Raw genomic sequence first — 14,712 nt, 5'->3', positions numbered from 1 at the left:
ATGCAGAAAAATATTCAATTCTGAATATATATATATATATATCTTAATTTGAATCATAATTCTTAATAAATACAAATATCATTCAAATACAAATATCATACAAATATCATTAAGTCGTAATTGTAAAAAAAATATAATATTTTGACATAAAAACTAATTTTTTACTTAAGAATTATAATATTTTCTGTCATTTTTCTGTCATTTTCAAAAGATAGTCATACAAATTCGAAAAATCAAAAATCAAATAAATTAAAAAATTGTAATCAATAATTTAAGTAAAAGCAAATAAAATAAAAAATATCTTAATAAATTAACAGTTAAAAATTTAATAACAAGTATCTCAAGTTATCCAAGCAACCATAATATCAGTCTTTTGATCAACATACAACATTTTCTATTTCAGACTTACTTCCTGTATTAATACATTCCTGCTTTAACACATTTGTAACAATAGCGACAACAATAGTTCAATATATAGTTTAATTTCAAACAGAAAGATAAGCTAAATATATGATTAATGCTCTAATAAAGTCAATAAACGTTTGATGTACTAATATATTATCTGTAAAAATGATTAAACATAAAATTGACATTTATTTAAATTAAGTTAGTAAATGTTAATGTTAATTTCAGTCGATTTGAAAACGGAACAAAATTTTTATTCCTACTTCTAACCGTTATGAATGGAACAAACGTTATGAATGGAATAAGCGAAACAACCAGAAAAGATAGAAAGTAAAACTGAAAACAAAAATGCAAGTTTCATCTTGAGATTGCCAAGTTGATTCATTTATAGAATATTATTAGTTAGACATTAGTTATTAGTGATACATTAGTGATAGTGATAGACTTGAGATTGTAAATAATGAAACATGTGTTTAAAGAAACAATAAGATAAAAATTGATCGACTAGGAATGAGATGTTTGACGATGATAAATTGAAAAATATTCATTTCTAGAACTAATCTAAAAGATACCAGTACATCATCCTCCACGAGTGAATCAATTTTGCAATTGCAGAACCGAAGAAACCACAAGAAAAAATCTTTCTAAATATTTCATCTCGGAATGACAATGTATATATCTATAATTATCAATTCCGGGTGGTGACTTTCGATATATATTTCGAAGAGCATGGAGATACAATCGATGTCTCGAATTGAGAGCAGCAGTCTGCGGCTCGTTTAGAGAAAGGAAAGTCAAACGTGTATGGGGTCTACGCCTCCTTCTTCTCGCTTCTTCTCTCCTTCTCTTTCTTTGCCGCTCTCGCGTTCTCTCTCACCGAGATTGTTAGCTCGAAGTAAGGTAACTTGCCCCCTCTCCTTCCCTTTTCGTGTTTCAGAGACCACGCTTTTGGGGAGCTTTCCACCACCATATGCCACCGTGTAACGAAGTCGATAAAGAACTACATGGATATACGCGTCTTGAGAGTGAGGTTATATGAGACACTCGATCAGTAAGATTCTAACCAACGATCACTCGACACTGAGGTATATGCAGTCAGTAATCACTGACTATACCGACCGAACACTATACAGACCGAGTCAGTAGAAGTAGCTGACTATTTCCACGGCCGTTGCGCGGTCTGATCTACTGATGTCGAATTTATTTGGTCAACGTGCTTCCGGAACGTCGTTTTATCTTACACGTTTTTATCTTTCTTCGTTTCGTTTTAATTCTGTTTGCGATTCTTCGATCTTCATTCGTGGAGATTCGTTGATTCGAGAAAAACGTGGTTAAAAAGAAAGAAAAAGTGTGTCGAAAGTGTTCTTTTCCGAGCATTGCCTTTAAACGTTCTTAACGTTTTAGTCATCTACCAAGATCGGTTTTACCGAAGATTGGAACAGCAGCGTGGAGCACGTGGATACAGAATGTTGAGGTAAGATGTTACTAACACGTTTATCACGTTTTGTTATTTTTCCTTCTTGAAGATTGAACTACAATGTAGTATAATGAAACTATATTATTATGAATTTAAATTAAAGAATTTTAAATGAATTTTTTTAAAATATTATGCATACATATATATAGCTTGCTTCTCGAAATAAATTATAAAAAAATAAATAATTGTCATTGAGGTTAGTTAAAATTTTGTTTGAAAGATAATCACAAAAAAGTATATTAGTACAAAGTTAGTAAAAAAAGTATAGATTAACTACTATTATTTGTAATGTAACAATTTACTTAAAAAAATTTCTTTGTTCAAAAACGATAAAATAATTAGATTCATATAAATGAAAATAAAGATTAATATTGATTAATTAGGGTTTAATTAGAGGATTAATTAAAAGGAATTAGTTAATAAGTAGTTCATAAGCAAGAAAAAAAAGTTAACATTTCTCACGTTAATGAATACATAAGACACCAGCAACAATCATGTAATTATACATAACCGACATCATATTCATTCCCAGAGTTTTCAAACTTAATAGACTATTTATAATCGTAGAATCGCCATTCATGGAAATTAACGACCGATAAACTGTGCTTCTCGTGTACTCGAGTTTAAGGTTGTCACGCGTGTTTCACAATGCACGTATAAAGAAACGCAGCTCGGCGCAATAACAATTACAGGCCTCTCTCGTAAAACTCCATTATGACGTAATCCATTATTACCGTTAACGACTAGTCGATTACCTTAAAGGATCGCTCTATTTTCGATCGTTTCGCGCGGCGGCCAAACGAAACGCAATACCAAAGCCATCATTACGATTCAACGATGACATAACAGCTCACGTTCGACACGTTTCCACCGTAATGTTTCGCGATGAACGATCACCGGAGGAGTTTCGATTTTAAATCTAAGTCGAGACTAGGGTCTGATATTACGGATCGAGCGGCAAGCATGTCAGAAACACGCGAAATTAGATTCAATCAGTCGTTGTTGCATCGAGAAAAGTGAAAGGAGAATCCGCGGTGGACGTAGCGAGAAAGTAATTCACGATTTTTATTCCGATCGGAACTCTTATCTTAATCGCATTTCGTTCAAGTGAACGATGTTGTCAATGATTTCTAACGGAAAATTTGAAATCGATGTATAAATAAAATTCAATATATTTACATTCGGTCGAATGTTTTCACATAAAATTTCAATTTCAACTTTCCATTTGGTTTTTTATTGATAATTATATTTATTTAATAAATTTTATTTTATAAAATATTAAAGCAATTTTTATATTTTTATAAACTTTGTGAGTATATGGGATGTCGAAGTATTAATAGTTCAATCGAAGTAAAGTATCTTTTTGATTTAAGATTTTATTTTCAAAAATTCAACTTTGAAAAATTTTACAAATGATTTTCGTTAACTCAATTTGAAAAATAATCTTATACATAAAAAATAAAGAAAATATTTAAAAAATAATTTTATCATTTAAATCTTTCTGATAGAATCTTTTTTGAAAAGTCGAAATTGAACGAATATATAGTGAAAAAATAGCCAAAAGTAAAAATTTCGGAAAAATAGAAAAAAAATATTATTTTTCATTTTTTTTTCCATATAGATTAACTCTGTATTAATTCCAATTGAGAATTTCCAATTTTACAATTAGTAAAATTAATTTTAAAAAGTTACAAAATTAAAAAATTCTTAAACTTGATTTTTTCAAAAATGAAATCTTAAATGAATAAATTTTTTCAATACTGAAATATTATATACAATAAATCATATATATATATATATATATATATATATATGATTTATTGTATATATATATATATATATATATATATATGGAATAATTATTTTTAGTGATTTTATTTCAAAAGAATAAAATCAACTCTTTAAAATTAGTATTTGTTTTTAAAAATTATAAATTAATAGAAACTTTATAATGGTATGAAATAGAGAAAAATTTAAACAAAATGTTCAAAATGCCATTTCTCTCTATTTTTCTATTAAAAATTATTTTTTGATTATATTCAAAAATTGAAAAAATAATGGAAATTTAAAGATTTATTCCTATAATCCATTATGCTTTATAATGACATGAATATATAAACTTTCAATAAAATCAGGATTTTTGAAAGGCTAAAATTTATTAATACATTTTTAATATTGATTCATTATGTGTGATATATATTTTCTGATAACAACGAATAGGAATTTTTAATTATTGAAGATTACTGAAATCTAAGATACTAATTAGATATTAAGAAAGAAATTAGAAATATTTATTTAAATGAAGCAAACGTGTAATTGATTTTATTTCTTTGTGAATATTCAATCGAATATTTATTTAACAGATTTACAGTTGATTGAATTTTTATTATTTGTATTGTAAAATTATAGAAAAAATATAATGAATCATATTGTCTGTTTTTTAAAATTCAGTTTTTACTTTTTCAATCCAAAAAGATATATTTCAGAAATTATCTTTATATCAAGATGATATCTATTCGATAAAAATACTTCTATATAATATATATAAACATTATATTTATTGATTATATTCTTTTTTTTTTATTTATTCATATTATATAAAATTATTATAATTAAAGTATGGTTATGATTATTTAAGTAATAGTAGCAAACATTTTTTTTTTAAACGTGTTTTTGTTTATTTTAAATATGTATATATATATATATATATATATATATATATATATATATATATATATATATATATATATGTATATGATTATATATACTTGATATTATAAAACACAATAATTTAATCTATTTTTTAAAAATTATAATTACCTTTTTTAATTATGTTAAAAAAATTAAAAAATCAACAAAAATATTATTTACCAAATATTTCTAATAAATATTTTTCGTACAAAAATTAATTATTAATAGTTAATAGTTTACATTGTAAAATTTATATATATATATATATATTATGTGAATTATTATAAATTATTTTCAAAATTTTTCGATTTTTAATTTGCATCCGATATACATATATATCATAAAGCTATAAATTGATAAGAATTTGTTATGTAAATCGTTCATGTAACTTAACAAATATTTTAAGCATAAATATTTAAATAATACAATAAGATTTTTATAAAAAATAATAAATTATATAAGATTTAATAATAAGATATTATTGATTGTTAATCAATTATTATACAAATAAAATAAACTATTAATCTCAAACAATTATTTTTTAACTAAATAACAAATTTGAATATGAAAATTATGAAAAATATTTTTTTATTTTTATTTATTAAAAAAATTTCCAATTAAGATTAAAGATATCTTTAATTATATAATTAATCATTATTAAAATATTTTTTAAATATCATGAATATAGTTTATTTGAATATAATTCCTTTTATGTCTATTCTCGGTTCTCGTTCGAATGCCTGCGGTTTCGTATTTTTTCGAAGCCATTCCTTGACTTTTCAGCTTTCGCTGATTTCCGGTACGTCATACGATTTCTTATGCTTCTCGATCCGATTTCTCATTGTTACGCGGTTAGAATACTGAACCAATTCGCACAATTCGTCGAAATGATGCGTTTGAATTTCTCCAGATAAAAAAAAAAAAAAAAAAAAAAAAGATAGAACTACATCGAATCTATGATACGATACTATCGTATCTACAATATGTTGAAAATCGTAGAAAATCGTCCAACAATCGTGACAATGATCATAATCATCGGTGAGAATGACTTGTCGTTGGTGAGTTGACTATTATTCATTACGTTGCCAACAATGTAATACTAAGTTATATTTTATTTAATGTGTTATGCTTGAGAGATTCGTTTCGATGCTTCACCATCTTCAGTTTCACAATGATTTCGTTGCGTGTCGTTATTCATATACATATATCTATGAAGAATCGCGATCGCTCGATTCTCTATTGACAAGGCATATTAGTCATTTCGTAATGATTGTTGATTGTGCTATATAATTAGATGAAGAAATGGAATTTTATGTTTGAAAATTAGAAAACTTCTATTTTGACTCAAAATATTCTTTTAAAATAAATAAAATAAAATATTTTTGAATAGTAATAAATTTTCCTATTAAAATTGTTGTTTTATAACCAAATAAAATAATTCTTTATACAAAAATATATAAAAGAAATATGAAATATAATTTTCTAAATTTTCAATGCAGAAGAAAATTGAAAATTTGTTGTTATTCATTAATATTTATTTAAATTTTCGTCAATATTTATATTAATTAACATTGAAAAAGAGTAATATGTCACAGTTAAAATTTTATTTTATTGCTCAAAAATATCTTCTTATCCATTTTAATTTATTATATCCAAAAATATAATAAGCTATTCAAATAATAATAAGTCAATCAAAATTTTAAGTATTATGAAAGTTTTTTATAGAAATTTAACTAATAATTATAAATACTATATTACAAAAATCAATAAAAATTCTATTTTTAATGAAATTTTGTATATATATAGATCACAATGGATTATATAATAATAGTACAATAATATAATGGAACAATTATTTTTTAGAATATTACTTTAAGCTTTTCAAATAAATTTTAACATATTGTTTCTTTTATTTTTTTATTTTTTTAGAAATATAATTTTATAATAAAAATATATGAAATATATAAATTTAATCAAAACTTTAAATATATAAAATATTTAGATTTGCTCTACTACTTCGTCGTAGAAAATATTCTAATATAATATATTATATATAGAAATTGAGTATTAAAAAATATTAAATTTCAAATGAAAAATATGAAAAATGCTGGAAAATATTGATTTAATCTCTTCGAATAGATTTTTCATTAAAGCAAATTATAATTCATTGATTCTATATACATTTTTAATAAACTTTTATATATAAAAGTTTTTATACACTTTAATGAAAATTCAATTAAAAAATTATTATTATTATTATTATATATATATAAGGATAAAATTAATTTTTAAATTATTATTTTTATTTTTATCTATAGTTAGAAGCAATTGATATAATTTTGTAGTATGAGATTAAAAAAATCATAAACTACAAAATAATTAAATTTTAATATTCTATTATTCTATTGTAAAAAATATTTCCAAACAAAGTCATATACAAAATATGAAAAAATGAAAATTTGGAAATTGATTTCAAATATTCATTAATGTTAAAAAAAAATATTTTCTATTGAAAAATAAAATGTTTTATGCATAAATTACTCTATATCTACAAATTTTTATTACAATCACAATTTTTCAAGATTAAATGAATTTTTCTGTAAGATAATTTGAAAGCTTTTGTGACTGACTGTATACGTATTGTGAAAAAACTTTCAAATTCTTAAAATTCTTTTTTATACATTTTCCTAACAAGGCAATTTTCTACTATAGTTATATAACATAAATACATTATTTATTTATTTATTTTCGATTCTTCATTGTTTAATATTTTTCAATAGATACTGATGAAATATTTTCTATAAAGTTCTTCTATGTTTATTCTATTGAAGAAAATCTATTCTATTGAAAAATTCTATCAAAGAATTTTTACCATGCAGTTCTATCATCCTCGTAAGAAACACAAGAAAAAAAAATACAAGAAGCAAACTTCAAATTCATAAGATTCTAGACTAATTTATCCATACTGCATAATCATGAGATTTATGATGATTTGTGGTGGTCTGATAAATGAGGGATTCCTCGAATTGTATCGAATAGTACAGCTAGAGTCATTGATTGAAGGCAATCGGTTAATAGGACTTATGAAATCGAATGCATTGAGACCGGTTTTGTATCCGAATGGCTTCGTGTGTGCGGAGCGCAGAATACATGCAAGGTGATCAGAAAGTAAAAAAGTTGAAGGTATTTCGAATGTTTCTCGAATGTCATTAGTATGCAAAGCGTTGTGCGTCGATGACGGCAAATTCGAAATTTGTTAAAATGTTGAAAATTATTTGAAAGTAAAATCTTTGAAGAAAAACTTTAAACAATTATTTAATTTGAAGTGAAATAAAATTTGTTTAGAAATTTATTTAAAAAAATTCAGAGATTATTTGCAAATTGTCAAATATATATTTATAAAAAAATTTTTTTAAATTTGTTCATTTTTTTTTAATTCTTATATTCTTTAAATTTACAAGAGAAATTTCACATATTTTGATTTTCTTTTATAATTGTCAAATAAAATTTCATATAAAAAAAGAAAAATTTTCATATATTATTTTAATCTTTTTCTTCTTGTGTTTTTCTTTTATTGTCGAATGTAAAAATATCTATTGTTCTCTTTTTTTAATCTTATGTTTATAAATTACTATAAAAAAATGCAATTTTATATAATAAAGAATGTTTTGATTTATTTTTATCTTATGTTTTGTTTTTTTTTTTTTAAAAATTCATATATTTCTTTTTTCCAATTGAAAATCTTGTAGTAAAAGAAAAAAAATTGTATTTTCAACAACATTAAGAAAATTAAACAAAATTTCTTATAAAATTATTATTTTGATTTAATGTTAAAAAGAAAATAAATATTAATTAAAAAAAATATTAGTTATAATTAATTATAAATCTTTATTTTAATTTTTAAAATTTGCCGAAATATGATCAAAATTTGTCAAAATCAACAAATTTTATATTGACAATGAACAATAAAACATTTTGTTAATTTATATTTATTAAATACAAGAAAAATATGTAACATGTGAATATTAAAATGTAAGTAACATTATTTATATTGTACAAAACAGATAATAGAATAAAGTCAAAAATCTATAATAAAATAACTAACTTTTTAATCGATTTATGAAATATGCATCAAACAATGTGAAATATTTTTTCTTTAAATATAACATACATAATATAACAAAACATCGAAAAACAAAAATCATTATATTTTCTGTGAAACTTTAAATTTATTCACCAAATGAGTGAGTTTCAATTTTACATCGTATTGCGCACTCTTTCCACAATTCCTCATTATGGCAGAAAGAACGAGATTACCAAAGTGCATATATATTTTATGTTTTACCATGTAGTTTCTTCATACTAAGTTCGTACAATGTTGAAAATGGACGGGCGATAAAATCCAAAGAAGGTATCCATCTCGATGATCTCTGTATTCACGGCAAAATAAACAACGGTCGAGTTATAAATTCTAACTATTTCGCATATCTAAAAAAAAATCAGCGCACATTGTTACACATTCTATCACGTGCTTTTCGAAATTGTGCAATAAGTGACTGGTGCAAAAAGATTGCGACAATTATATAAATACATCATATAAGGTATTATCATGACGAGTATACTTGTATATTACTTTTTTTTGTCATGGGAATAAAAAAGAAGAAAAATTGATTATTACGTCAGATTGATCATTAGAGGTTAGATATAGATTAAAGGTTTTTCCTTTCTTTTCATTCTTTAATAGTTTGAATTGAAAACGAATAATTTGAATTTTTTTTAATTCAATGTTTTAATTAGCAAACAATTGCATAAACAATTGCATAACATCAATGTATTCTCACTGGTTAATATTTGTATATAATATTTATATATGATACTATTATATGGTAATATTTGTGTATAATTATTAGCTTTAATGGTTAAATATTAATTCATATTTTCATTTAGTAAAAAATTCATTACATGTAATTTTCTTGTTTATATCTGAGAAATATTTTTCTCAGTGCATTATAAATTTTCTATATTATAAATATTGATAATTTATACATTAAAAATTTTCATATCTTTATTTGATATTCTAGAATACAACTTCTGCATTGCTTTAATTGTAGAAATAATTATTATGTATATAATATAACTTGTATAATTTGTATAATTGTATAACTTATATAGTACAAGTATAATATTTAATATAATATTTAATATAATATTTATTTAATATATATATTACATATAATTACATTTAGTATATAAAATTAAATTTTATAATAATATATTTTTCTAAGAAAGATCATATTTTTAATATTAAATTATAAATTTTCTATATTATAAATATTGAAATAATTGATACATTAAAAATTTTCAAGTACAAGTATATTATATAATAATAATATATAATATATAATAATAAGTATATTATATAATACTTAATATAATTTATTAAATATATGAATATATATATATATATATATATATATATATATATATATATTATATATAGTTACATTTAGTATATAAAATTAAATTTTATAATAATATAGCTTTCTAAGAAGGATCATATTTTTAATTAATTAAATTTGAAATGAAATTTTCATTAACAGTTTCTTTAAATTTTAAACAATTTTAAAAGGTATATTTCGTAGTTACTTATTATTTAAATTAATTGAAAATTTCGATTTGCAATCATTCATATAAAAAACAAAATCTAATGATTGTTCAGATTGTTCTATTAAACGGAATTAAAAGCGCAACAATCTGTCGCTAACGAAATAATAAAGTGAAATTTCATCCAGGATTATTATGTCCAATCCATTCGACAAGCCGACCAACACCGAGAGACGAGTTAATCCGAGCATGTAATTGTCGCGGTTTTAAAATAAAAGGTGAACGGCCTTAAACCAGCTCTCGATCTGAATATATTGTAGAATATATGAGCGCGTGCATAATTTTTCACGAACCAATAAGAAAATATTCGTTTTACAGTTATGTTATATGATCGCGATAATAAAAACACTCAACTTCACCTTCAATCAGACGAATAAACGTTCTTTCACGACTTGAAAGAAAATAAGCGATATTAGAATAGAATGAAAAAAGCATTATTTGTTTTGTAAATATATCGATTGAAAATTAAGATAATCATTTTTCTTTTTATTATGTATATATTAGATGGAATTGATATTAATTGATAATATTTTTTGTCATTTTTTAACAATTGTTTATTATTTTTCTATTAATCAAAAATACAGTGAAGAATTAAATAATATTTTATGATTAATTTAATTGATTTTAATAAAATTGTAATAAAAAAAAAAAACAAAATATCATTCGTGTGAGTTCAACTGACACAAAGATCAAGTTAAAAAGATGTAAAATCAAATTGAAACATATGTTAATTCAGATATTTGATTCATAAGAAAAAAATTATCTACTTTATATATATATAATTCCTATCGTGATAAATTTCATTGTTTTAAAGTCAATTTTTAAGAAAACGTAGAATGATTATGAGATAATTTAATAATAAATTCATTATTATCAAAAATCTTTTAGAAAATTAATATTAAATTTTCGATTTTTACAAAATTTTAATAGTTGCATGTAATATGTAAAAACTTAGAATAGTATTACAACATTCTGAGATATAAAAGATATAGGAATTTGAAAGTAGCAATTTAAATGCAAAGATACTGAACGTTCAAATTAGTATTAGTGTATTATAAATTGGCATGTAGCTGCTTATTTATCTGTTTTTCTAGTTATCTGTTACTATATAAGAAATGTTATTAATAAAAAGAAATTACTTGTAGAACGTAATAACTAATATTTCACATAAATTATCAATTGTTTTAAAGAGATTGATTTTGCACATATATTTTTGATCTCAAATTTTTCTTCACTCTAATATAAAGAAAATATAATATTATATATTATATATTATATATTATATATTATATATTATATAATACAATATAAAAACATATTGCAAAAAAGAAATTAAAATAAAAATAATATTTAATAATTTAATTCTTATTTTTAATATCATATTTTCATAATTTTGACAACAATTAATATTTACTTTTTTTTTTAAATTTTACTAGCTCAGCATTCAAAATTAAATATCAATGGAAAAACTTGAGAAACTTATTTTATTATTTTATTAAGAAAGTTTAAAATTATTCTTTTATCTCATAAAAATATTTTTCTCTTCAATATATTTTAATGTTGAAAATTTAGATTAAATTTAGGTTAACTTTGCTTTTATTAAAAAATTGCAAATTATAATAATTAAAATAAAAATTAAAAAGAAATCTGACACGATATTGTCAAAATTGGATAATTATTAAAATTAATATTTTTAAACATTTTAACATCTATGAAACTTTAACGAAACGAAAAACTCAATGTGAAACATAAGAAGGGAACAAAGTGATTTCCAATAGCTTCAACACGAATTAAAAATGATTTAACCTGGTTGAATATTCAGTCTGATCAATTCGCGATATAATCCCGATAGCGGAGAAGATAATCGTTTACTGTTACAATGTTGCAGATCCGTGATAGGACGGACGCAATCCGCAATAATCTGGCTTTTGCTGCTACTGGTAACCTGGCGAAACAAAGATAGTTGCAACGGCCTGCAATATCAGTCGGTCGAGGTTTATGCAAACGGCGATGACTGCGCACTGATCCTGAATGGACCGGGGAGGACCACTGTCTTTGATTATACTTACAATTTGTTACGTGGTTCTTTGTAAGTAATATTAATATCTATATATATATAAAAATATGTGTTGTATGTATCTCTTGTATACTGAATACATCTTTAGTTTTTAATGGCGTATAAGATGGTTGATGCGAATCGCCTAGGGCGAGAATTTTTTTTCAGTTGACGTATTAAACGCATCTTTCACTACATATCTATATTAATCTGTTACGACATTATTTCTCGAGAGTTTAATGATAATGATGGATAATATTTTTATATTTTCTTTTTATAAGAATTTTTTAATTTCTGGGAATTTTTTAACGTTTTTTTATAAAATTTTATAAATATAAATACGTAATAATTTTCATAAGAGAATTATTCGACCGAAATAAAAATAAATTTTTATGTTTAAAAACTAAAAATTAACTTATATATCTTATAAACGTTCTTATAATAAGTTGTGGATAAGTTTACATTAATATAATTACAATGTTTTTTTCTAAAACATATAAGATATGTACAACAAGATAGATTTTACTTAATTCATTTTAAATATTTTCATAATGGTATAGAAAAATATGAAGAAAAGAAAAAAAAAAATGTTCAAATTATTTTAGATATTTTTTTTATTATTAAAAAATTAGATTTATATTGTTTATATAATAAAAATAATTTTTCTTTTAATTTTATTTAAATAGAAAAATAATTGAATTATAATATTGCATTTTATATTTTTATATTGAATGAATGCTATTTTAATTTTAATTAAAATTTTGTAGGAATTAGTTAATTGTATTTTATTAACAAAAGATTATTAAGATAAGCCGAATTATTAAGATATTATAAATTATTATATGTTTGTTTTATTAATCTTTTTAAAATATAATCAGACATCAAAATATTTTTGTCATCTTTTGATATCAACATTCTTACACAATTAATAATTAAAAAATTATAATTTAGCTAGTTTTTTTTAATAATTTTATTACATTATATTATATAAAATAGAATAATAAGATAACATACAATTTTCAAAATTGATTTATAAAATTTTCTTTATTTTATTATCAAATTTGTTACTAAGTAACATAATTTAAATTAATATAATTTATTGTTTATAAAATTCATTAATAATATTAATTCATTCATGCAAGAGAGTTCAAGTGCAAAAAATACTTATTTTAAATCTTTATTAAAAAATTAAATTCAATATATTAACATTGAATTAAAAAATAATTGAATAAATATTAATTTTTGTAAATAAATTCAATTTCGATTTTAAAATCATTAATTATTAAGTATATAGATACATATATAATGTATACAAAAAATTTAAATCGACTTATTTGAATATTTGTCAAAAAATAATTTCAACGTATTAAAGGAAATGTAACTTTTCAAACTGAATCATATATTTTTTATATTTTATTTATAATTTTTAATAATATTTTCTATAAAATAATATTAAGATTTTTATAATATATTTAAAGAGGAGATTAAATATTTCATCCTTTAACATAAATATAGAAATTTATTCTAGATTATTGTATTTCTAAATAATGTTTGAATTTCTGAAATTTATCTAATGCTAATAAAATTTACATTGCATCGAAAAAAATTTTGAACAAAAATGACAAGTTTTAATCTTTATATTTATGATAATATTTAATATCGCAATATAATTGCATCATGGATTATAATTTTAATTTTATACTTCGGTAATTAAAAAAATTTATCAATCTGTCCATATGATTGCTATTGATGAGTTTAATAATTGCTGTTATGATATATATATGTATATTTTACTCATATCAATCTTTCAATTTAATCTTCGTATTTTATTTAAAAAACACCTGAAAGCTATAATTATATCCTTTGTATATCTCATTTGGCTTTGAAGTGGCCGAATTAAGACAGGATGTTATGCAATGAGACTTTTTGACGTCTTTGGAGAAAGCAGGAACTCCATTCAAAAATGGTAGTGGACTTTCACTAATCAAGTAACTTCTGCTCCTTTTATTGTACTTGATCGTTATCTTATAAGTTGTAATGCAATAAAAAATTGCATAATATTTCTTATATATAATAATAAATAATAAATAACTATATAATATTCTTAAAATTCAGTTTAATGATTGTTGAATTTATAATTAATATTAATTGAATTTTGTAATCTTGTTTATTTTATAATTTATTAAATGATTAAAATCAATTAAAATACAGTAAAAAATAATATTTTTGCGATAATGGTATAATGAAATGATGGTATAATATGAATAAGAGCGCTCATTTAACACAAACTTTAATTTTTTATAATTTAACAAATAAGTCTCGAATAATAATATTGTAATAAATATTATTATGTATCAATTTTTATATTTGCATATCGATTTTCCGAAAGTTTTATAAATATATTAAAAGTCTGTACATA

The 14,712-nt window shown here is 21.9% G+C and overlaps 1 protein-coding gene across 3 annotated transcripts in view; it reads left to right on the top strand.

The window, feature by feature from the left end:
* Nucleotides 1-1,371: 1,371 nt before the first annotated feature.
* Nucleotides 1,372-14,712, top strand: part of LOC412013 (chorion peroxidase) — a 52,818-nt gene continuing 39,477 nt past the window's right edge. For 2 of the 3 annotated variants that reach the window (XR_003304520.1, XM_026440116.1), the window contains exons 1-2: nt 1,374-1,879; nt 12,126-12,326. Coding sequence is in view for 2 of the 3 variants with exons in the window: in XM_026440116.1 (XP_026295901.1) it covers nt 1,872-1,879; nt 12,126-12,326 (209 nt within the window). In the remaining variant the exon portion in view is untranslated. Of the gene's footprint in view, nt 1,880-12,125; nt 12,327-14,712 lie in introns of all 3 variants that reach the window. The other variant, XM_026440115.1, reaches the window with a different exon arrangement.

Source organism: Apis mellifera, linkage group LG4 (genome assembly GCF_003254395.2).
Source record: "Apis mellifera strain DH4 linkage group LG4, Amel_HAv3.1, whole genome shotgun sequence".
NCBI lineage: Eukaryota > Metazoa > Arthropoda > Insecta > Hymenoptera > Apidae > Apis > Apis mellifera.
Note: the sequence above shows the minus strand (reverse complement) of the source record. Positions and strands in the feature narration are given on the sequence as shown.